At 32.5% G+C, this 26241-nt stretch overlaps 3 protein-coding genes across 3 annotated transcripts; all 3 read right to left on the bottom strand.

The window, feature by feature from the left end:
• Window positions 1–426: 426 nt before the first annotated feature.
• On the bottom strand, window positions 427–3010 carry LOC123882334 (transmembrane protein 256 homolog). The gene is made up of 5 exons (XM_045931181.1): window positions 2851–3010; window positions 2673–2743; window positions 2472–2552; window positions 2019–2062; window positions 427–685 (listed from the first exon to the last, which is right to left on the bottom strand). The coding sequence occupies exons 1-5, from the start codon at window positions 2888–2890 to the stop codon at window positions 586–588; spliced, it is 336 nt and encodes a 111-aa protein (XP_045787137.1). The 5' UTR covers window positions 2891–3010; the 3' UTR covers window positions 427–585.
• Window positions 3011–3975: 965 nt separating this feature from the next.
• LOC123921277 lies at window positions 3976–15472 on the bottom strand. Its single transcript, XM_045973753.1, has 9 exons — window positions 15000–15472; window positions 13900–13965; window positions 9240–12512; window positions 8277–8863; window positions 6986–7718; window positions 6508–6671; window positions 6207–6275; window positions 5420–5542; window positions 3976–4954 (listed from the first exon to the last, which is right to left on the bottom strand). Exons 3-9 carry the CDS (start codon window positions 12502–12504, stop codon window positions 4196–4198), a joined length of 5700 nt encoding a protein of 1899 aa, XP_045829709.1. The 5' UTR covers window positions 12505–12512; window positions 13900–13965; window positions 15000–15472; the 3' UTR covers window positions 3976–4195.
• A 3732-nt stretch (window positions 15473–19204) lies between these two features.
• On the bottom strand, window positions 19205–23296 carry LOC123923466 (vacuolar protein sorting-associated protein 29). The gene is made up of 4 exons (XM_045976153.1): window positions 23146–23296; window positions 21433–21602; window positions 20247–20384; window positions 19205–19807 (listed from the first exon to the last, which is right to left on the bottom strand). The coding sequence occupies exons 2-4, from the start codon at window positions 21562–21564 to the stop codon at window positions 19505–19507; spliced, it is 573 nt and encodes a 190-aa protein (XP_045832109.1). The 5' UTR covers window positions 21565–21602; window positions 23146–23296; the 3' UTR covers window positions 19205–19504.
• Between the last annotated feature and the right edge of the window lie 2945 nt (window positions 23297–26241).

The raw sequence follows: 26241 nt of genomic DNA on the forward strand, positions 1-26241 counted from the left end.
TACGTGTAAATAAGATGTGTATTAGAGTAGAGAGTTCACGTTAAAAATACTCTTGTTGTGTTTTGAGTGATGATATCTCAAAAGTTGAAATCTCTCGCACATATATTATTGAACCAAAAAGTGCACTTTCAATTTAAACATTTTGATTTGCACACATGTGCTCACAATTGGGTTTGTAGAATTTTTTTCTTTTACTTTAGATTTAGATCTTCTAAAGCTGTAGGGATTAGGGGCTGTTATAAGGATCTCTACAACACATTAGCGCAGTTATAAGTATCCAAACACCTTTATGAATGACATGATTTTGATGAAACATGACTCAGCTTTAACAGAAAACTTCAATCTTTTCCAAACATCATACGATATAACAGAACTGCGTACAAGTTTTGTTACGAAATGTGAAATATATAGGTAGATTCATCGATGTCAAGATCATAAACCAATGACAATATAAACATAAAATATTTACAAATATGAGGTATGCAGGATTAGCAATTTTCAAATAGCATGATAGTCTAATTGCTTATTAACAAACAATAAATAGATGTTGTACTTGTAGCAGAAGAAACCAAAACAATTAAGTCATCAGATAAACAAGCTACCCCATGCTGCTATAAAAGCAAAGCCGCCAAATGGAGCCAAGGTTGAATACTTTCTGTCTTCAAGATATGCAACCGTATAACACCTAAAAAACAACATTTCATTCAATATCGTCAAAGATGAATGCAGTTTTAATATGAAAAAATCACATATTTTTCGGCAACAAGCACATAGCACAGCTCCAATATATTATTATGGGCTTGTCTTATTTATTGGACAAACGATATGCAACAATACCAAATTAAAGTAGATTATGACCTAAATGATTTGTTGAACATTCTGACAAAAACGCTAGAAAATCTACCAGAATGTCTAACATGAAAAACTTCAGGTTAGTAAGTGTCTTGTTTCCTAATTTTTTTTTAAATCATCAAGAATCTTTAATCTTCTGCTAAACTACTCAATAAAATTAACTAAGTAAAACCATGCTAAGTAAATTCTAAAATTTATCACTCATTTGTAGCATGAAGGTGGAGAAACAATTCCATTAAAGATCTTCCAAACCTTACAGGTAATTGGATTACCTCCCATTAAGAGATTGAATGTCAGATTAGAGGCCACTTAGATAATATTTTATAAACGCAGCTTTATCACAAGTCCACAAATCTTTCTCATATTGATGTGTTTTTCTTAGGATGATAAGAGTTAGGACCCACTAATCACAGATAGTGAAATAAGGAGCACCAGAAATCTCCTACAATGATCCCTAACAGCCAATTTCCCGAGTTGTTAGGTTGTTTGCTCATAAAAAATTGAATAATCTTAAACCACATTCACATCATCCTTATACTTATATGGAGACACCAACTTCATTGAGCACTACAAAGTACAAATCTGTAAGCTATGAAACACCAGAGCATTGACACTGGACACGTGGACACCAATAATAACACATGCCAGTGTTGTATCAATGTTGGACACTAACGCCTTCAAATCTAAAGTATTGATACTGCATAGTCGGTAATTATGTGACATATGGTTAACTAGTATTACATAAGCAACACTCTAAAATCAACTAGTATCCTACAGTCTCTGAGACATATGGTTAACCAACCCTTGAGAGATATCCCTGACTCTGAAGTTTGTGATTTCATTCTAATAATAATTTGGACAATGAACCTTAATTCGGTAATAAGAGCAACTATATTTAGTTTCATCGTCAACACAAATTATTCCTAGTTCCTAGGCAGATACATATCACCCTCATTCGCTTCAATAATATCTTGGTTAAATTGAAGCTTCATATGTCTCTCAGATATCAGTGGTAGTGACCACTTTCGCCATGTCCACTTTTGATTGATACACCAACTCACCCCAAAAAAAACATATAAATATTTAAATAGAGCAACTTGAAAAACAATAATCTGATTTCAAATAAGCAACACAAATAGCTACAACTAAATTTTAAGATAACTTACGTCCCAGAGAAAGCCACGATTCCAGCTGTTAAAAGACCTCCAAACTACATAAAGAAAGTGATGAGTCAAATTCTTTTTTTGATGATTTTCATTTCACAACAACTACATAATAAAAATGATTATGCCTACAAAGTTTTTCGGTCAAGTAGCCTAATGGCCATAATTTCACTCTTTAATGTGAATAAGTGGAGAATCCAGGTTCAAACCCTAACCCCTGCATATTGCAATGTCCCTACCAACTGAGCTATGCTCACGGGGACATTTTACAATAGTTTTAATTCAAGTTATAACCAATTCTACTCAGACTATTCACACGTCAAAATCAATTTTACACCTTTAGAGACAATTTTATCTCCTCCAAAAGTGAAATCAAGCATACACATAGACTTAACTAATTATAAAGTAATAACATTTTGAAGGGTAAATTAGGAAAATTAAAAAATGGGAACTTACAACATTAGGATATTTCGTAATTGGAGCTGAAACTAACGCAGCAGTGTGAACCAAATGGTAAAGCGATGCAGTTTGCCAAACCTATTCACACATACATTCAAAATTCCCAATTAAATTAAATTATTAAAAATTCAATCTTTATGATAAAATAGAAGTGAAAATGAAATTTGGGGAAAAGGGAAAAAGCAGAATTGAACATACATCTTTGTAAGTAGGGTTTTGAGGCTTGAAAAAGTGTGCGCCATATGTGCCTAATCCAAGTGCTGCTACACCTGTTTCATTGAATTTATCATTGAATTATTGATACTAAGGAAGAAGAAGAAGAAGAAGAAGAAGAAGAAGAAGACATTGGTAGTATAGTTGAGTGGAATGGATTTACCTGAAATTCCAGCGACTTTGTGCCAAATTAGAGGATTCATTTTATTTGGTTTTTCGTTCTTCTCTCTAACCAGTGACTGTGAGTAACACAACAACTCTGTTTAGTTTGTTGGTTCTTGACTCTTCACAACTTGGAAGAAAGTAACTAATAACTTCTTTCAATAGAAAAACCAATTATTTTGTTCACCAAAAATAAAAGAAAAAGAAACACCAATTATTTTTTTAAAAATAAATGTTTTTTATATTATAGTTCTTTTAATAAATATATTAAATATATGTGTTGAGTTTTTTTTTAAAATATATATTAACTAAGGGAGTGGGGCTCCGGTAACCTGAAATTCAGTCGCAACCGCGGGATAAGTAAAGTTTGTCTAACAATTGTTTCCATCAATAATTGAATTCGGGTTTCTCCCGAAACTCTATACCCTCTTATACTATGTACTCTTTATTAGAGGTTTTGATTCGAATCTAATCTTCAAAATGCAGTTGTGTGTTAAATTTTTTAGGAAGAATTTTGCCAACTATTGCGATTTTATTCAACTTGAGAGATTAATTTATACAATTAACTAAAACCTCATTCACATCAATTATAAATCGACCCTTCAAAAAAAAAATCAATTATAAATCGAGAAAATGTGTCTCGATGATTTACTATATCAATAAAACATTAATATTATTTCCCGGTTATACCGTTTACTATAGTATTTTCTTTGGATTCTATTAATTTCTCTTTTTACTAAACAAATAATGAAAAAATAATTTTGTAAAGTAACTTGTAATTATATTCTTATACAAAATTAACTAATGATCGATATGTGTGATTTAGAGGTATGTGTAAATAACTAAATATAATTACACTATCAGTGGATAACAATTAATCTGTTTTTAAATTTGTGTGAAATTACAAAAAGCAACTTTATAATTTGAGATTGAGGATTTGAGGCACTAGTAGTAGTATATAGGTTTAATTGTTTAAATATGTTTTTATCCCTAACACTTTAATCCACATATAAACTCTCTGATTTGTATGAATCTGAATATTGGGCAAAGCTGAGTTTCATTTGTGCTTTCTGGTTGTGTTGCAAACGATTTTTATTTTTTAACCTTATTGTTATTTTACAACTGCAATACATATCAGTTCCTTCATTTCTCACCATTATGAGATACACTTGATGCAAAATCCAATAGTTTATATAAAAAAATCATAAAAATCATAATAAAATATGACAGATTAGAAGTACTAAACTTTACTTTTGTTTCAATCAATTCCTATAGTGTATCCGTTACTTTTAGGATATTGAATCTCTTCAGTTTATTAAAACAAAAGTAACAAATAAGTAAAATCGTCAAGAAGGATTTCTTGCAACAATGTGGTTGTACTGAAACTGACTAAGTAAAGCAGACCATTTATAATCGACCTCAAATATTTGTTGCCGAGCTTTCATTTGATCTTCCAAAATTTCATACTTGTCTTTGACCACATTCTCCAACTCCATTTTGTAGCCTATAGTTTCTTGAATGCATTTTTCATTTTCCTCTTGAAGACATTTTACTTCTTTCTCCAATTGAATGATCTGTTCCTTTAAAGCTGCTTCCCTCTGTTGAGCTTCATTCAAAAAACTTTCCGCGTTGGAAATTTTGGAAGCAAGAGTAATGGCTACCTCGTCATGATGAGCATCAGTCATAGCAAATTTGTCTGTGATAGAAAAGGCTTGCTTGAAGGAGCGTAGGATGGTTGGGAATTCTGTGTGCATAGTGTCGATTACAGCTTGGAGTCCATCTGATAGAGCTACATCTTTTAAAGAAAGGTGGGACAAGAAGTTAAGAGTCGTTAGAAGGCGAAGGCTGTTTGCCTCTGAGCTAGCTATGTCCCTTAGAGGTATCCTCAAAGACTCTTCCAGGTCAGAAAGAGCCTTTTCAACGAAGTTATATTCGGTTGAATGACACACTGCAGTTGCTTCAGAAACACAAGGTGTGGCTATTTGACTTTCATCATCTTCTTTGACAGGTTTGAGATCATTGTCCTCCGAGTCACCTATATATACAGGACGGTCTTTGTTTTCTTTATTAGTGTAAGTCTCGGTTTGGCTGAAGCTGATTTCATACTGAGAAGATTAAAAAACAGAAAAGGCATTACCAGTTAGCTGCAACAGTTTTCTGGAAGGAAGTGTAAGTTATAATACGAGTGTGATCACTGTGATAGTAAGAAATTTCTGAAAGTTATAATCTATGTTCTAATATTTAGAGCCTGATTGGATTGACTTATTTGAACTTATTTACTGACATTTTCATAAGCCGTTTTCAGCTTATTTCCATAAGCTCTCCAGGATAGCTTATGAAAACAGCTAATAGTTTATGCGAAAACAGTTTGACTTTGTATTTTCCTTTATATAAAAATGGCATATACATAAGTTCTTATATAATAAACATTTATGCTATAAGCTGCAAAATAAATTTTTTATCCAAACAAAGCCTAATAGTACTGGATCCCATTTTCGTGGCAAAATAATAAATCAGAAAGAAGGAAGTACTATTTCGTCAGATAGGTAATTTGCATACAGGAAACTTACATGTGGATGTGACCTACTTTGAGAGGTAGCTAATGGACTTGAATGTGAGCTATCAGATTCAGAATGAATTGACAAAGCTACTATATCCGCATTCTTTGATGCTGTTTCCTCTTCAGTAACCCTCTGCACAAGAACAAAAGATTTGTAAGTTGTAACTTTGCAGTATACTTATCTTTCCATATTCAAAATAAGTGTATCAGTGTAATGGTCCTGAGGATGACTTTCTCCTTTCTGAATCACTGAAGAAAGGTGTTGTTACAGTTTTTCAAATATTGAACCCCTTGAATGCTCAGGCTCAGGCCCTCTATTTCTTTTAGACACTATATGTGGCACATAAAAGAAAACAAGCTGTAGACTTGAAGAAAGCCTATTTCTAAGATGTACTGTAATGCTATTGATGTAAAAAGGATAAGCTTATTAATTTAGGATAACTTTTTGTTGTTCTTATCAGTGATAATTATGTATTTTTCTCATCTATATAACAGTAATTTAATTTTACTTCTAGTGTTCGTTTAGAATTTGATTATACGTATCTTTATATCTACTATCGGCTTAAAGATTATCTTTTGTAGGAGCTTTATAGTTATTCTTTCTTTTTTTTTTTTTACTGGTGTGATCACCTTTCTGTTGATAAAAGATTATTGTTTTACCTTAAAAAAGAGAGGAAAAGGATCATGGTGAATTTTTTCAAGTGTTCTTGGCCTCTTGTTTCTACATGAATTATTCTTTTACTGTTAAGTTCTGTACAGTATATACATTCAACCGATATACTTTCGACAGTACTTACAGATTCTCCAAGTGGCTTTTGTTGTCTCGTCAAATAAGGTTCATCAATTGATTGTCCTTTAACAAACTCCTACACAAAGTAATGAAAAAATTTATAAACAATAATCTTAAGACATTTGTTTCGTCCAACATCGAGAAAAGGGTTATAGCAGATGCATATCCAAGAAAGAAAAAAAGTTTCATTTACAAGTTCATTGTATTCGTATACAAAACAAACTTAATCATGTATAGTTGCTTGACTCAACCCTTCTCCATCTAATATGTCTCGTTTCATAAAAGGCAAAAATAAAATAATACCGTACCTCTGTCAAGTTTGGTAAAGGAATGAGTGACAGTTTCTGCTCCTGTGATTGTAAATCATGTATCCCTTTGTTTTTGATCTTTGATGTAAGGAACTCGTGGTCATTTGTTGTTGTACAACTTATGTCATGTAAGTGTGGACGGAGATAGAAACCAATTTCCTTGTCTAAAATATCAGATTGTACTGAGTTATAAACTTTGAGAAGACAAGCAAAAATTAAAGGTAAATAAAATAGACCAACAAAATAGAATTAAACTGACATAGTTGAATGGTCACAATAGAATTACACTGACATATAGAAAGACGAATTAATATGGAGTCAGTTGAGATACTAATAAATACCGAGTATTATTGAAAAAAGTAATTAATAGTTTAATACCCTCTTGATATTATAAAATATAGAGACGAATAATTTAAGACAAGCCAATATTCCAAACGCGATAGATAAAATGAAACAGAGGGAGTAGTATATAGCATACCACTATCACAGGTTTGTAGCATGTCCTCGTTAGTAGTCGTTGAAGTTAGTAAGAATTTTGGGCAATTGTGCACCAAAAGATTGGTGAGAGTCTGAAACTCAATCCCTTGACATATATTATTGAGGTTTGGCAGTTGCATTAGCATTACATGTTTCAGTTTTGGAAGCAAAATTTCCATTGTCCCTTCTCGCACACCAGAAACTACTTTAAACACTTGAACTAGACTAGAATTTTGATTGAGGGTCAGATATTCCAATTCTGGAAATTCATGGGATGTGTGGAAAGAAAACAAATGCTTCAATTTGTTGCATTGGGTGACAAGAAGAAACTTTAGCTGCGAGAACCACACTTGAGGATTCGGGACATTTTCATTTTCTTCGTCATCATCTTCAATGATTTGCTCCAATTCTTCACATTGTTCTAGCACTAGGATCTTCAACAGAGGCAGGACTCTCAAGACAGAGATGGAGAAGATAGATTTTAGTGTTGGACAATTGCAAATATGTATTTTGTAAAGATGTTGAAGGCTCACACAATGTTGTATGGAACCCATCCATATGTACATTAGCTTTGGCAAATTGTTCAATTTAAGGTCTTCTAACCAAGACATTACTTGTTGTCCATTCTCACTTGGGGATCCCTTCATTTGAAAAATGCCTTCCATTTCGGATCCGTTCTCAATAATAACAGACGTTAACTTCTTCTCAATAGGCATACTTGTTTCTCCTTCATCCTGTAATAGCATACTAACCATTAAGTCTGATAGGAATGTTATCAGTTCCTGATAGGCATGTTGCAACAGTATAAAACAGAATATATCGATTCTATTTTGTGTTTGGTGCATATAAAGACTAGAATAGAACCGTTAAAATAGGAAAAGAGGTATATTTCTATTTCTTCTTAACCAAAGAGAACAAGAATAGGTTGTTTCATTCCATTCTAATTCGGTGACATGCCAAACACAACCTTAGGGTAGTGAATTAGTAATAAGGACTAAGCAGAAATAGTGCCGTGCATATAAGAAAGGATTTGATTCTTCTAAAGTGATAAACTGTAGCCTTAAAACAGTTGATAGGAAAATCAACGTTCAAAACTTAACAATTTCATGATTTATTATACACATGCACACTGCACACATGTATTTTATCACAATTTATTTACACCATTTGATTTTGAATGTGCAATTATTAATCTTGCACTTTATCCTCCAAAGCGCATATAGAGGAGACAGAAACTTTGAAACAAATGTATGTAATAAGAAAGACAATGAGAGGGAGAAAGAGAGTTGTACTGTTTTAGTAGAACTAAGATCTGAGTGTGCGGCTCCAGAATCAACCATCCAATTATTCATTGATAGACCAACATCATTCATGACAAGAAGTTGCAAAGATGAGCATGTTGCATGGTAGTTTTCTGGACAAATGGCGATCAGATTTGGTATACAGTAGAGTGCTACTTTTTCCAAAGCAGGAAGCTCAATTTTGAACTTGTTTGGATATTGATGGGAAGAATGACCAAATACATATCTCAACTCGGGAGTATCTGTGATTTCTATAGCTTCCAATTTCACCAGTCCTCTTCCAAATGAAACAGGTAATATATACTTGAGCAAATGACATCTCATAATACTAATCCTTTTCAAACTTTGAAACATTGACACATAACTCTGAAAGTCATGATGATCATCCTGAACTATTTCTCCCCTTCTATTTTGCAGAGTTCTTCCATAAGTTACTAATTGTTTTAAACCATGACAATCTTCTATTGTCAATTCTTCCAATGAAGTCAAGGTTTTAGCAGTGGATGCTGTAAACAGTGAACCCAGCATCGGACATGATATTAGTGTTAACCTTACAAGGCTGGGAAGGCCAAATGATCCTGAAAAGTAGTTACACAGTAGCAACATCATATCCTTGTATATTAGAGGTGATCAATAATTAATGTTTCATCTACTATGTATTTTCATCAAAAAAATTTCAAATCATTTCCTTCAAAGCATATTTTATTCAAATAAAGTTCAACAAACAAGTTCTGACCATTGAAAATCACCATGAATTATGGAGTGGAAAATACATATCAAATTCTTGAGTTGTCTTGTCATTTTGCTATTGGAATAAGGAGTAATAATTTGATTATTCAAGCATATATATGATAATCTCTTTCATATCCAAAATTTAAAAACTATTGATACTTTCATTGAATAACATCAATTTAACACACGAGTTACACCGAGAGTAAGTGGATGTTTGTGTACCTAAAGGAATTGCAGTGCTAATATCCTCAACGATTTGATCTAGCTGGTTGCACTTTTCTACCTTTAGCGCTTTCAGTTGAGGTAGCCCTCCTGCCATACAGGATGAGAAGATAAACTTTAATCTTCGACATCCACATATCTCCATTTGTTGAAGATTTTGGAATTGGATGTTTGTTGATTCTACATTACTCTTACATACATACCTGAGCTGAGGTAGATTTTCCAAATACAACATTTCCAAACATGACATTAGTGGATCTTTTTCTCCATCAATGGGTAGTCCTACTAGCTGAAAGATGCCTTCTGACTCACAGTTATTGACTCGAACTTCTCTTATATTTTGCAGAGTTTGATGCGAGGCTTCATTGATCATCGGATTGTTGTGTAAAGCCATGCAAGTATTGATAGACACCATGAAAAACTCTGCACAATTTCGCAAATTGAAACTGAGCAGGGATGGCCACATTAGATAACAATCTTCGGGACAAATGCTATTGATATTTGGCAACATAACAAGAGTAAGCTCTTCCAGGGCCGACAGCTCGATCTTGACTTGATTCTGATTCTGAGCAGCTTTGTGTGTGCTTTGGCCAAATATATATCTCAACTTCTGATTACATACGATTTCCAAACACTCCAAAAGTACAAGACCATGAGCTAACGTGATTGGGATTATGTATTCCAGCTCACTACACTCTCTAACATGAAGCCTTTTTAATTTTGGAAACAACGGTCTGTGATCATATACAATTATCTCCTCTATATCATCATCGTCATCAATTAGTATATGCTTCAGTGCATGGCAAGATAATACTTGTAATTTCTCAAGTTGTGCCAGATTTTGAGCAACTGCAAGTGTGAAGAGACATGTTAGCTTTGGACAATGGCTTATATATAGGTCTTCTAAATTCTCAAAATGGCCACCTAGAGGCATTCGACCATTGTATAAAGCTCCCAGATGCTCCATGTGCTCAATTCTCAACCAATGCAACTTGCAGAAGAAGAGAGTTCCTACCTCGATCAGACAAGTGTCAACCAAACACTCTATCCCCTTAGAATCGCGTATCCAAAGCTCAGTTAAATGGTTCATACTTCGAAATATGTCAGGCATGATACTTTTAGCACCTCCCTCAATACCGGCTATACACAAGACCTCTGCCTTTTCAGCCAAATCCTTGATCGCGGTCGCGGCATTATATACATCCAAATAACTGAGAAACAAAGTTCTGTGATGATTGAGAAACGCTTCTTGGAAACCGAAAAACATGCTTCCTAATTGTATTTGATACCTCTGTAATACTTGGGGGGCACTAAACTCTTTTAAGAATTCAACTTCCCATTTTGATCTACAGTCAGTAAAGTACAATTCTTCCAGCTGTCTGTGTCTCCCAATCACTTCGAACGGATTCATTTTCATGTCACATTCTGACAAATCCAACAATCTCAAGTTAGTCAATTCTGTAACAACATCAGGTAATTCAAGGAATGAACAATAACACAATGTAAGACTTTCAAGTTTCTTCATATCTCCCACAAACGAGATATCAACTAAATCCCATTTACTCAGGAGTAAGCAACGAAGATTCGTCAACGATTTTAACGATGTAGTCAACAATGGCATTCTCTCCCGACCCTTGTTGTAAAGAAACAAAACTCTGAGCATTCCCATTCCTTTGAAAGTTTCATCTGATACTTGTGTAAGTGTGTGAATGTGTAGAAAGTCAAGACTGGAACAATACAAATTATTTGGAAATTTCTCACACCATAGATATCTTAGTGAAGTATGTTCCAAAGTCATAACATCCTTCTCCGAGGCACATTTAATCTCATTCTGCGCAATCCAATGAGCTACATTGCGAACTAAGTCATGCATTTTGACACATTTTCCTTCATCAACATCTAGCAACAAACAAGAACTTATGAGCTTATTTTTAGCCACACTCACTTCATCCCTTGCCCCTTCATATGAGTGAACTTCTCCAACTATGCCTAGCCCTATTGCAGACCTAGTTAAAAACTCCACAGGAATTTCACAATCTTCAGGAAACACGGAACACAACAAGAATAGTGACTTGGCCTCTTCAGTGTCCAGATTATCATAGCTTAACTGCAAGCATGTGTACGGGTTTTGCAAACCTTTTTCGATATTAACAGGTTTCGAACTTCTCAATCTATTCAATGCAACCTTCCATTCCACCTCAGCCTTACCTTTCAAGCTGCTAGCCACTGCTACAATGGCGACGAGCAAGCCTTTACATTCATTTGAAATTTGTCTTGCCAAACTCTGTACAGTAATCGAAGTGCATTCAGATATTAGTGCTTGCTTTTGGAAAAGATCCCACGTTTCATCATTGGTTAGTGTTGATAGATGAATTTTTTTCTGGCAATCCATCAAAGTACAAACTGCTTCAGATCTACTGCTAATGAGAACCTTGCAACCTTTATGATGTTCACTAGAAGGAATCCCTATGGCATCAAAATCTAGCATCTGCCACACATCATCCAGAATCACAAGAACCCTATCTTCTTGTCTGAACCTCATGCATAAGCGTTGTGATCTGTCCATTTCGTCTTTTTCTTGGAATTCAAATTCAAGAGAGCCTGCAATTTTTTCCTGGATCCTTTCCAAGTCTACAGTACTAGATATAGGCACAAAAACCACTTGATCAAAAAGATGACCACATCTCTTGCCTACTTCCATTGTAAGCATTGTTTTACCACAACCCCCCATCCCATACAATCCAATCATAGTAACATCATCATCTTCCAAAGCACGCATAAGTTCCTCATAAGCAGGTTTTCTACTATCAAACTCCCAACATTTTTCAGAAGAAAAATAGCCTGCTGAAAGTGAAGCAGGGCGTTCAATCTGTATATATTGTCTACCTTCTTCAATGCGCAGTTTAAGGTCTCTTTTTTTATTTGCTAACTTCCTGCCTACACGGTATCGCCAAATCAAATTTGGACAGTGCCCGAGACATGAGTTATTTTCTGTTTTTGCCATTTGTAGTAACTGATCAACATCGTCCATGACATGGTTAGCATCCTTCAACCACCTATCAACAACCTCAGCAGTCTTCCTAGTTTGCTTCTTGGCTTGTGTAACGCGGTCTTGGACACCATCTCTTGTTGCAGCCAAATTACCTTCTTCTTTTGCGAGGTCTTGAACAAATTTGTTGAAGCAGCAGGGATAACGTAATTGACCTATTACACCACACACCAAATCTCTTGAAACAGCAGACGCAACTCCATAAAGGTATTCCATTAGTTAGCCTGAACATAAGAAAGACAAGCATGTTATAATAGAAATGTTACTGCTCCATATGGTCCGTATTGTATTCATAGGGTAATTCTCTTTTTCTTCTTTTAATATTTCAAAAATATATATTGAATTCTATTTCTACATAATCGCGACTTTTAATCCAATTGTTGTTTTCAGCCTCCACCTACCACACTTTTATGACCAAATGATAACTAATAGGGTAGGGAACTTTTTAATTTAAAAATTAAAATGATTCAAGTTGCAGTAAAATCAGTTTCAATTTAGAAATACTCTGCGAAAGATAAACACCTCATCATACATAAAATCATTTTTACCTCAAACTATAAAAGAATCAAACTGAATATACATTTATCTGGGTCTTTTCCTAACTATATTACTACAATAACATCCAAGTTGTTATCAAACAACTATTGAGCGAGTGCCCATACTAGGTTCTATCAATATGACGTGCTTATTAGATAACGTATAACAGTTTAAAACAACTTACAATATTTTCATTTTTAAGGGTATTTTGATCACTTTGGGGTGTAATCAAGTTTTTTTGCAGGATGACTAAAAGTTGTGTTATTAAATTTTGTTTTCAATAACTATAAATAATAAAACTAGTTCATTAATACCATTAAATGCCACGTAGCATTAAAATATTGTTATCCATGTCAACTCATGTTCTTTGCCGACATAAAGGACTAATTTGAGAACCAAGTGATTGAACTTAAATGGTTAATGAGTTCATGTTTAATACGAATAGCTCGAGAGAATATTAGTTCAAATCTTGGCTGAAACAATCCTTAGTCAAACTTTATTTATCTCTCAATCAAACTCCAAATTATCAGTGGTCCTTCCACTGAGAACCGGAGGGTTACAATTTATGACAAAAATAACTAATTTGAGCTAACATAGTAAAATTATAGAACCAATTTGCACTTCAAAAATTAATTACGGATCAATTGTTAAAAAAATGTGTCAAAACAACTTTTTCACTACCTCTACTACTTATTGAATGACTCAAACTGTGAAAGCATTGTAACTGAAAACAGTCATGTATAACTTTTTATTTTATTTAAAAATAAAGAAGAAAAATTGCTGACACACTAAAAACAGAGAAGATGAGTATTGCAGGCTCGAACTCGGATTCTAGCAATGGTCATGCAGTCTTTTACGTGTACATCCAAGACAATTTTTTTAGTTTTTTCAACAGTTGGAAAATAAAATACAAAGTTCAACTTTCAGTTTCAAATACAAAGTTTAATTGCACACTGAGAAAGGAAATAATCATCCAAAATAGAAACTTTTGCAAAAGCAAACGGAACAAAAAGCTTATTTACAACTCAGAACAAGGTTACTTAGAAACATGATGAGAAAAAGTGTTACAATTACCTTGTTTTGTAGAATTTCAGCACAAGTTTGTTACTACTGTTTTGAAGGATGCTCCAATCTCCAACCCTGAATTTTGATTACCACAAATAAGATACAAACAGAAGTAACAAAGACTTTGACAAGTATCCCACATACTAGTAACAAGTTGACCCATGAGTGTTGACCCATATTATTCAAAGTAACAAGTATTTTCTACTTATTAGAAAGAAAGAAAAAATAGTAACAACTAACAAGTCTTTCTAGAACTAAGTAGTACCGACACTTATGATTGAAGGCATGTTTAGAGTCTAACGGTTTGTAACCAACAAAGACGCGATACATGATATTACATTCAATTATCTCATTTTCTTAAATTACAACTAGTGTTGATGTATATTAGTGTTGGGTTCTATTTGGCAAACAATAGTGGATAGCTAATAACTAATAAGTTACTTATCTTATAGTGCATGAACTTATAGCGAATGGTTTATAAGCTAGCTTATAGCATATAACGGATAAACAAGTTAATTGAATTTGTAGTATTTAGTAAAATTAACGGTTGAACTATTTTATAAATATAAAATGACATAAAAAAATATGTTTTATTAATATTTAATTCTTCTCAAGTAAGATGACATGATAAAATTGAGAGAAAAATGATAAGCTATAATATAAGTTGGTAACAATAAGCTATAAACTCATGAGTAAAAAATGTTACCTAATGTATTTGCTTTTATTATATGAGTTTATAAGCTATAAGCCGTACCCGTTTGGATTAGCTTATTTTTGAGCTTATACCAACAGCTTTTGCAATATAAATTAGGTTTTATGTTATTTTATAAGTTCTCACTATTGAAAATTGCATTTATATAAGCTATTTTATCATAAACTACATTGACAAACTTATAATAATACATAAAAAATTATTTATTTGCATAAGCTGTTTTGCATAAGCTCAAAAATAAGCTAATCCAAATGAGAAATGTGGTTGTGTGAGTGCTTAATTGTTCTAGAGTCAGAAGGTTTTATGTGGTAGATAATGGACCAATTTTTTCCAACCATTGTATCAACCTAATTATCACAATCATGTTTAGACCACTCAGTCTTGTATCTTTTCTAACCTTAGTCATCAACCACCATCATCTCTTTCACGTGCAGCGGACATTATCGCCGGCAGACACATTGAAATCCTGAGGTCCGGCGGAAGATTTTTCAGAATCATGTTGCTACAATGCTTTTATGAATGATTTGCTCTCAATCTTCACCTCGAAGAAGCTTCTGCCTGCATCTCCACCACCGCCTTGTAAAGCATCATTTTGCGCAGACGTCGAAAACATTATGACTCCGATCTCAACCGTTGCAAGCAATTTTTCTTGGCGTGCGTAATCTGGTTCAATTTCTATTGCACACGAGGTGTTCGAGGAAAGACCATTGAGAGAGAGTTGATTTGGATTGTGGAGGGAATTGGGAAAATTATTATGTGTGGTCGGTACATGGTATCATTGTATGATGTGATCAATCCAACGGTAAAAATGGTGGCCTATTATGTACTATTCCTTCCGTCCAACAATGAGAACCCATTTTGACTATATCTATTATTCATGTATCTTGTTTTGATCATATTTTTATACTAATAAATAAAAATAAATGTTAACATATATAAAATGTTTGATACTTCTCGATGAGTATTTTCAAAATATTAACACAATTAAAAATATTAATCGTGAAAGTTATGCATTGATATGCATAAAATAGTCAACTGAGTCATTCATCGTGGAACAGAGTGAATAGTACATAATAGGCCACAATGTTGACCTTGATCTTTCATTATTTTATTTTTATTTTTTGGAAATGTTATTTTGATACAAAATTGAACAACAAATTTCAATATTAATTTGGATTGTTAAATACTTATTAATCATCTAATCTAATAAACATAATTATCATCATTTTTCAAGTGTTCAAATGTACATTATAATTATCATCATTTTGCGGGTTAATGCGGAAGACAAATAGAGGTGGGAGCTTGGTCCTTTTGAAGGATATTATGTTAAAGAGTCGTATGCTTTTTTGACATCCTTTCATCAGAAGGATTCGATGGATATTAAAGATTTGGTGTGGAATCGATTAATTCCATTGAAGATTTCAGTGTTCTTATGGCGGCTTTTCAACAACAGACTTCCATCAAAGGATAATCTACTCAGGTGTGGTGTTATTTCTGTTGATTCTACTTTATGTCTGAGAGGGTGTGGGGTCAAGAAACTTGTAATATATTGTTCCTTCTTTGTAATGTGTTTGGGGTTATTTGTTCTAGGGTGATTAATTGGTCACGAGTTTCTAATAGTTTTCCTAACTCTATTATGTCTCGTGCTACTCAGTTTGGTGAGTCTTTGGGTCCGTGGGTAGTGTGTTGTTGGATATTTTGAAAGAAAAGGAATAATTAATTGTTCAATAATGACGAGCTTTCTATTGATAAACTTTTTGATAAAGTGAAGACGACATCTTGGTGGTGTTTAAAGGATAGGAAAAAAGGGTTTTATAATGACATTCGTACCTGGTGATTTTCGTTGTGCTTAGGAGTCATTTCTATTTGAGGATTTGACTTATCTTGTGTGACATTTTGTATTTTTTTTTGGCATTTCTTAAGCTTCTTTACTAAGATCAACTTTAGCGCTAGTAAGCCTGAAATTATTTATAGTGGACGACAACAATAGAGAACCAGCATTGCAGTGTATATGACTTGGCAAAGTGGGTGTGTTAACTGTTAAAACTAGTTGATGGCATTGGCAACTACTAGTATATAATGAACGGCAACACACATTTTCCAAAGCTAAATTATTATTATTTTATCCATCAAATTCTTCATAATTTGTTAGTAAAAAGCCAATACAATCTAATTACCGATTTATGTTTATTTTAATATCAATGTTATAATTTTTTTATATTCAAGAAGTATCTACATTATGTCTATATTATATATTAAATATATAATAGTCCATATTATCTTAAAAAACATGTCAAAATTTTATCTACTGGGACTAAAAACTAAACAATTTTTTTTTATATTTTCTTAAAATAAAAAATTGTCAGAGACTTAGAACGTGAAAACATGCACTTTTTTATAGATATGAAAATCGCTAATTTTACAAGGCGAAAAGCATATTTAGTCCATATTTTTTATGTATTTTAATTAAAATAGTTAAATTAATATTAAATTTGAAACAAAACTAGTTACAAATAAAAAAATATAATCATGTGGCGTCAAATTTGAGTTCTTTATAAACAACAACCATTAAAGTTGAACAGTCTTAGAGAGACAAGTTCCTCATTCTCTCTAAGTTTTCTTCTCATCCTTTCATCAAAAAGAGGGTGATTTTGGCTCTTTTTCGACCCAAAATCACCAATTTGCATCATTTTCTATTTGCTTTAATCTAAATAAGTGGTTTTCAAATAGATTAAAATTTTCTTTTGTGTGTTTTTTTTTTATTTCGTCGTCTCGTCTTTGTGCGGTGTTTATATTCCCGTCTTATTGCGGTGTTCGTTTGATTGAATTGGCAGATCAACCTCGGTCAACTATTGATTCACACGGTGATTAAGTTCGTCAACAATGCGGATCCGGAGGCATATGTATTCTGGTTACTTTAATTTTATCACATTATTTGTAGACATGAGTATGCCGTTTTATGCTATTAACTTAGATGTTGTGAGTTTGTTCGTAGATTCATCCTTTTCGTTTTTTACAGTATTGAATTTGTACTTGAATCTGATATACTCTACCAATTTGAATGAATGAATATTTTTATTTTAGAAAAGAAAAAAACTACCATTAAAGTTAAAACTATTCAAGTTAACTATAAAATTATTTAAATCCTACATGACAATTTGACCCCAAAAAAAGTAACTTAAATTACCCATTTAGTTACGTTTGGCCTGACTTTTCTTCAACTTATAAGTTACTTTTAGCTTAAAGTTAAAAAATACAAACTTATAGTATTTTCTTTGTAAATAAGTTGGTGGTACTTATAAACCATCAACTTTTAAAAAAAAAAAGTTAAAGCCGTTTGGATGTTTAAAAAAATTTTAATATAAAAGCTACTTTCAAAATAATTGTTCGACTTTGATAAAATATTTCTAGAAAAACCACCGTTTTATTTAAAATTTCTTCTAAATTTATTTTTTTTTAATTTTTTTTGTTGTTGTTTATAATGTTACTAATGAGGATCGAACATAATATCTCATGCATACTACCCAAACTCATCATCACTAGATTAAAGTGAGTAATTTTTAGATAAATTATTAATACAAAGTATATATATAATCTATCATCCTTCGTATTAAATGTTTTTATATAAATTTTAACAATGTTATATTTTTTACGTCAAAAAAAAAAATGTTATATTTTTTTAATATTTAAGAAATCTAAAAAATATTGTGGATAAGAAATATATTTTTTAGCATCAAGTTATCTACATAATAAGGGTGTTTGGTCTCTTGACTTTTGCGTATAAAAAATATTTGTTGAAAGAGAAGATTCATCACAGGTCACATATTACACTCGCTATTAAATCGCAAGTGAAAAAATATTTAAATATTACTAATTTATTTGTCAATAAAAACATACTATAACTAAATTGTTAATATGTTTAATAAAAAAATTGGTAGCATTGCACCAAAAAAAAAATTGGTAGCAAGTAGTCAAAAAATAAACTATTCCAACTGAATAGAACATGCCAGGTAAAGAAATAATTCAATGGCACACGGTAAATGGCAATAAAAAGAGTCAAAAACAAATATAAAATAAAACAAGATATGTGTGTTCGGTCGGAATCGAAAAGGGGATGGAGAAAATAAGTCACGCGTGTCCAGTAAAAAGTAAGTTTCATCAACTTTTTTTAAAAGTACTTTTTACACAGTTTTCTTCTTTATAAAAAAGTGACTTTATAATATAAGTGATTGTTCTAAATTTTGTTTGGCCTGACTTCTTCTTTTAAGGAGATAAAAAGTTGCAAAAAAGTTGGGCCAAACACTTTAGTGTACCCCATTAAAGATACTCTAATATATTTTGGCTTTTTCCAAAAAAAAAAAAGTACCGAGCTGAAAACCTTGGTCCGATCTGTCAAAAGTAGCGGGTTAAAAGGCCGGTCCGATGGGCCCGACCCTTTTTTTTTGGCTTTCACCACTAATTTAATCTGGTTCGGAAGTCAATTCTGACATCAAGTGGTTACAGCCCCTCCCAATCGCAGTTGCGGGGGATCGAACCATTTTGCCACCCCTATATAGGGAACTAATGCTAACATTTGATTTAACAAGGTACAGATCGTGGATGTTTATAATAAGTATAACTGCATGTTTATAACGTAAAAATTACAATGTTAGATGTATCTTCTCCTTAACAAATACTTTGCAGCATATGATCTCTGGACCAATCACTGGTAAAATGGATACAAAAAGTCATCGCTAAATCAGTCACATAAGTTCCTCACAGATCACAAATTTATCAAATCCTACTTATTGCCAAATACATGTGTTTCAAACTTCAAAGCAAAATAACAGCCATGTAAACTTTGAAGGAGAAAAAAACACTAAACAAGGAAAGAAAAGAGACTAGACCATAATACAAATGTTTTTAAAGAGCAGGGACACTTGTGGATGTTTTCTTAAAATCAATCTTGTCAACCTTAACTTCTCCATCGATGAGTTCATATACATAGACCACGACACGCAGAGCATCGATATCCATAAGCACAAAACTTGGGTTCACATCATAGGTGATGCTGCTGTAGGCACCAGTTGCAGAACCTGGATTTATAACCACGCCGCCCTCATGTTTGTAAGCGGTAAACTGGTGGGTGTGACCTGTGACAAGGATGTCTACATCAAGCTGTCTCTGTAACATCGCTAGTGAGTCTAGGTCTCCCCATGGAATAACCTTCACAATCATTAAGAAGACATAGTCATCATATATCATATATCAATACATATCTTAACATTTTTTGGTTTCTATGAAACAACCATTAATAGTTTCATAAAAAAACCAACCACTGGTGGAACTTGGACGATGGTTGAATGGAAAAATTAGAAGCCAGGGCAATAAAATGAAATAGATGAAAACTGCACCTATTAGGCTATTGCTAACAATGACAAAACTTCATTAAGGAAGATGGGAAAGACGCAACAATTGAACATCTACAAGTATCATACAGTAACATAATGGCATTAACATTCAGTTCAAATTGAAGCTGTAACTAAGAATTTATGGAAAATACTTGCTGTAAGACTGTTCCAATTATACACGGACTAAGTTGCCTAAAACCTTAGACCTTAGATCATGAAACCCAAAATATCAGAGTAAAAAATTAATATCATACCTGATGACCATGGCACAGTCCCAACTTAAATTGGCCAATGGTTAGTGTCTTGGTCTCTGGATATCTTGAATCTTCATCATACTCACCACGAGTTATATGCAAGTCGGGACAAAGAGTCTTTAAGTAGTCATGGACTTCCTGAATATAAATTTCATAAAACTTACCTTAGAAGAGTCTTTAATCGTATAAGTTTCTACTTTCAAATCATAGTTAATGGGACTTAAAATAAACATCATATGCAAAAAAATAAAATCATAACAAAATGTACTGAATTATTTTTTGTAGATGAAGACAGATAATTGGTGCAATAGACTTATACAAGGGAGTAAATAACAAATAGGACAAAGTTTTCCTACAGTATTATGATAGTACGCAAGCAAACAAAGGCAGAACAGTAAAACAAGCTACAAATGCAATAACTATTTAACCCCTTTTCTGGCCATCAATAGCACAGTATCACTGATCTCAAGGGGAGTGGTCAACCAGTTTTACATGCATAAAATATGGTAAAAAATCATATATAAAGTTTGACAACGACAATATGAAAGAATGGAAGAGGGGGCAGGAGTCAATTATGAACAGTTTGAACTAGTGCACAAAGCATGTTAGACAATCTAAGGGGCATCCTATAAAGCCTCAATATGGCATCGGCAATGGTCATCAAATTCATTACAACCCTTCCATACAGGTGACCAGGATTACCCAATTTTACTAGTAGTGATTATCTGTTTTCTACATAAGAAGCTTGGACAACGATGGAGACATGTAGCACAACATCGAAACTGTGACACCACAAAAGATGAGGTGTTTTACAGCTAAATGTTCAAGTTCACACATACATTGTAATGAGTTAACCTCTCCTAATGAACTAAAATTCTACAACTAAAAATAATCATTTTACAACAAAAATAAAATAAAAAATTGAGTTATGTTTCATGACAAGCATTAGGGTGTCCTTTGATTCATATAGTCAACCTCACAGAGGGATCAAAGATTTTGGTTGTTATAAGAAAGTAAACGAGGTAAAATTATTCGATCATTGCTATGCGCCCTTGTCACTTGTCCTCTAATAATATTGAATTTGAAAATTATAAAGTAGATGCAACTGATTATATTCAGATTTCAGATTTAGCATGGAAACTGTAAAACTGGATCAGTGATAGCTATTTGAATAAGATGAACATACTTTAATACATAGATTTCCAGTACAAATGATGTGCTGGATCTTTCCAGGGACAAGCATGGATTTGAACTTTGCAGGAATATCAGGCGCCCTGTGGGGTATGTGCATATCCCCCAGGGCCAAAACCAGCACCATCCTCAATCAATCGAAAGCTGAAAGTTGACTTAGAGAACCTGCACAAACAAAGTATTGTCGATGAACAAAGAGAAATGATTGTTGGAAACCAATTTTTTTAAGTGGTGAACATTGTTTAAATAAGTATTCCCTCCGTACCAAATTATAAGTCGCTTTGAGAAAAAAAATTTGTACCAAATTATAATTCGCTTTACATTGCCAATGAAGCTTTTAATGCTAATTTTCCTATTACACCCTTAACTATTTATTACTCTCTTCTTTCAATTCTTCAATTTATTCTTTCCTTAACATAAATGAAGGACAATTTTGTAAATCAACTCATAATCTCTCTTTTCTATACAACATTAATTACACTTCTTAATATGTGTAAAAGTGCCAAAGTGACTTATATTGTGGTACGGAGGGAGTAGTTAATTGCGTTCGGTGGATGGTTAATGGCTATACCAGGTCTCGAAACTCATTAACCACAATGTAACTTCATTAAGCATAAATAACCACAATTTTCAGCTGTTAAAATCTATATATAGTTGAAGACCCAAAAATTATTTAGTTATAATTTTAGATGTTCAAATAACAGAACTGAAAAACAAAAGAACATCGAATAACTGTTAGCACAATTCATCTGACACACAAGAACCAAGCATAAGACCTCTACTTAAAAGAGAACAAAAGCAAACAAGCCTAAAATAACCCCAACACGATAATTAACAAATCAAAGCTCACCATTCTCCCTACGTATGCCCAACAAAGAAACCCCTTCGGAATAGCCATTAGCTGAATACCATAAGATAGCTAAGAAGAGTGCTTTATCCTAAAGTTCAGGTAACATCAAAGAATTATCGAGTAAACCACCAATTAGACCTTTTTTTTGAACAAACCACCAATTAGACCTTGACTTTGTAGAACGCTTTCAAATAAGTCCCTGTGATTATGAATCTTTCAAAAAGGTCCCTGAATCTAATAAACTACCAAGTTGATCCCTATATTTAACTAGTTACTATCAATTACGTCCCTATATTTTAACAACCTACTATCAATTTGGTACTTAAGTTTATCCACTTACTATGAATTAATTTAGTCGCTAGCATTCATTACGAATGACTAATATGAGTAAAATTTGAAAGAGACAAGGACCTTTTTGAAATATTGATAAAGTCAGTGACCTATTTGAGAGCGTCCTACAAAGTCAAAGACGAATTTGGTAGTTTACTCAAGAATTATCTATGAAACTTATGACATTCTTCTCCAAGATTAAACACCAAATAAAAACACAAAATGTGTAACCCTAAAGAATCTTTCATTTCCCCTTTACTACTCTCAACCTAAAAATTGACACATAAATAAATTAATCTAAAATTTCAATCCATCATAATATTAAGTTGTAAATATATACCATTCAGATCTAATATATCTGCAAAAATTAAGATACTTATAGTTGTTATGCTGATCTTAAAAACTATTTTGATCTTTTGAAGGATATGATCTAAGAGAAAGAAAAATTTAATCCAAATTTAGAGTTTCTGAAAGAAAAAGAAAAAAGAGAGAGAGAGAGAGAGAGAGAGAGAGAGAGAGAGAGAGAACCTTATTTGTTAATCGCAGGCAGAGAGATTAGAGAGAGCAGAGGACGGAGGAGTGACTCCAGCGATCCGAAGGTGGGCGGTAGAATCAAAACAAACACCGGGAGACGGGAGACAGAGGAACCAATTCCACGTCAATTATTTTATTTTATTTTTATTTAAATGCATTTTAAATGCATTTTTGTCTCTAATGTGTTGATTCTCGAAGTTCTTTGGCTCTGTTTGGTAACACAAATAAGCTAGCTTATAGCTTATTATATGAGCTTATAAGCTTGTTTCAAAAAATTAGAGGTGTTTGGTAACAAGCTTTTTGTACTAGCTTATAGCTTTTTTTCAGATGCTATTTCAAGTAGCATTTGAGCTTATAGCTTATAGCTTTTTACACTTTATTCCATTTTTACCCTTTAATTTAATAACTACCCACTCTAAAAAATAAACTACCCACTATCAATTATGTAATTTTATATTTAATAACCACTTTAAAAGCTAATTTTACCAAACACTTTAATTTCAATAAGCTAGCTTTTCAGCTATCAGCTATAAGCTAGCTTTTCAGCTATCAGCTAGCTTATAGCTTATTTTTACCAAACATACCCTTTGAAGAAAATTACATCTTTAATTTTGTTTGAAAAAAATTAAATAAATTTGTATTTTTTAAAACCATTTTTTATGTTAACTACATTAATGATATTTTTGGCCAGTGAAATAACAATTTTTTCTCCCCTAAATTAAATCAGTTAGTAGCAAAACATTATTAGGGAGATAAATTTTTTTTTACGTAATATTTTTTATATTTAAAGTACGTAAGTTTAGTGACAAAATTACTGAAAAAAGAAATTGTTGCAAAAATAATAAGATTTTTTTTTTATGTTCTAAATGGAAATGCATTTCATTTTTTACTTGGAAGCTCATTATTTAATAAGGGAACTAAAACAAATGATAAAGATGTTTTAGGTTTGATATTTAGGTTCATCGTAAACCAAAAAATAAAAAATATAGTTAAAGAGCACTTTTAATACGAGATCTCCGGCCACATATATATATAATGTAATGTTTCTATCAACTGATATAATTATCACATGAACATTTTTTATTTCCTTTGATAAAGAGTTCAAGAGTAATGCATAACAATGCGGTGTCTCCTAGATATCTAGATGTAGTATTTAAGAGGATTAGTTTTGTCATTCAAAAAGGATTAGTGACGCAGCTTATTTTCTGTTTGACATCCATTCAAGTATAATTAATAGTGGGAATTGGTGGTACAACAAATTGTTGTGGCAATGAAACGTCAAGGTCGATCTAGAAGACAAAGAGTGATATCATAGTGGGTGGGTAGCGTAAATTAGTTAAGTGAAGTCAATTCAATCAAGAACGTTACTTTTAATCTGCAAATTGTTTCTATTTTATTTTATTTTTCCTTTTAATAAACATGGTCATTCTAATTTTATTTTATTTTTTGCGTAAGCATCATTCTATTTATCATGATAATTAAGCGTTTACGTATAAGTTTACACAAATTATTTCTATAATAAAAGAAAAATAAATGCTTTACAATATTTTCATAACCTATAAAGAATAACTTATAAAATTAAGCTGAAAGAAGCATATGAAAATTGTCATAAATTGTTTTCATAAATTTTGATAGTTTTTTAACAAATTTTATGTCATTAAATAAACTAAAATAATCCAATCTAAATAGGTTAAATTAACTAATGACATTTTAAATTTTCACACTCAAGCCGGTGAACCTTCTAGTTTGCTCCAACGATGTTTTCAATGAGAATTTCACACCTTGATCATGGAAGCTTATATGCTTCTGCAAATGACTTCAATATATAAGCTTAACCCAACCTCTCTTGTAAGCTATTTTTAGTTTTTCTTGGTAATCCATGTGCTCTTTTCATCTGCACAAAATAGAAAAAAGAAGAAGCAGTAACCGAACAATAATACTTAATTACTAAAATAAAGTAATATTGTTGCATGAATATACCTTTTTTGACAAAATTAGTGACAATTATCATAAATACATTACCTATTACAAATTGTTGCATGCAATAAAGTAATAGTACTTAATTCGTGCAAATTAGCAAGGTTGTCAGAACCGGACCGGTCATCGAACCGGCGAGCTCATCGGTTCAAGGTTCAATTGGTCGGACCGGGTTCAATCAGGGTCGAATTGTTTTTAATTAAATATATATTTTAATTAATATATAAATAAATATATATGAATAATTGCTCAATATTTCATAATTTCACACAATAAAAAGATAAAATATCACAAGTCAAAATAAAATAAAATTTATAATTCAAACCAAATGAAAAATAGATGAAAAACAAAAACCTTTCCTATTCCTACGACGTCGTTGTTTTGTTTCAGATTTTGTTTAAAAAAAAAATTAAACGACGTTGTTTTGCCCTATTTTTTTTTAAAAAAAAATAAAAAATCTGCAAACCGCTTGAACTGCCCGGCCGGTTCGCCGGTCCGACCCCGGTTCACGCGTTTTTTTGCCAGTCGGTTTCCTATCCGTTTTTTGCTCAAAACCGAATTGTTTTCATGACCGGTTCACGGTCCGACCAGTCCGACTAGCCGGTCCGGTCCGATTTTGATAACCTTGCAAATTAGTGACAAAATGTGTTGTTATTTCAAACGCATCATCCAAACACGGTGCCTGATTTTTAACTAATCCTAATTCAAATTGACACAACTACACAAAATTAAAATTATGTGATGTGATGACATACACAAAGTAACAACACCAACGTCCAATTTTTGCTGCATTAATTCTAATTCATCATTGTTAATTCTAAATTACTATTTTTCCATATCAACCTTAAATTTGTAATTATAAATTTCAAAGCCAAATTAACAAATTATCATAAATACATTAGCTTTGTTGCATGAATATACCTTTTTTTACTTTCCGTGAATATATTTCTTTTGACACATTTTTTCTTCTTAATTACCTTAAATAAACTAGGTTCAAACGAGCATGCTAGCACTCCAGTGGCCACCTAGCATATTGCAAGAGACGAGAATGTATCATAAATTTTTCCCAGATCGATAAACGATGAAACTTCAATTAGCAATTGATATATCGTA

This window comes from Trifolium pratense, linkage group LG4 (genome assembly GCF_020283565.1).
Source record: "Trifolium pratense cultivar HEN17-A07 linkage group LG4, ARS_RC_1.1, whole genome shotgun sequence".
NCBI lineage: Eukaryota > Viridiplantae > Streptophyta > Magnoliopsida > Fabales > Fabaceae > Trifolium > Trifolium pratense.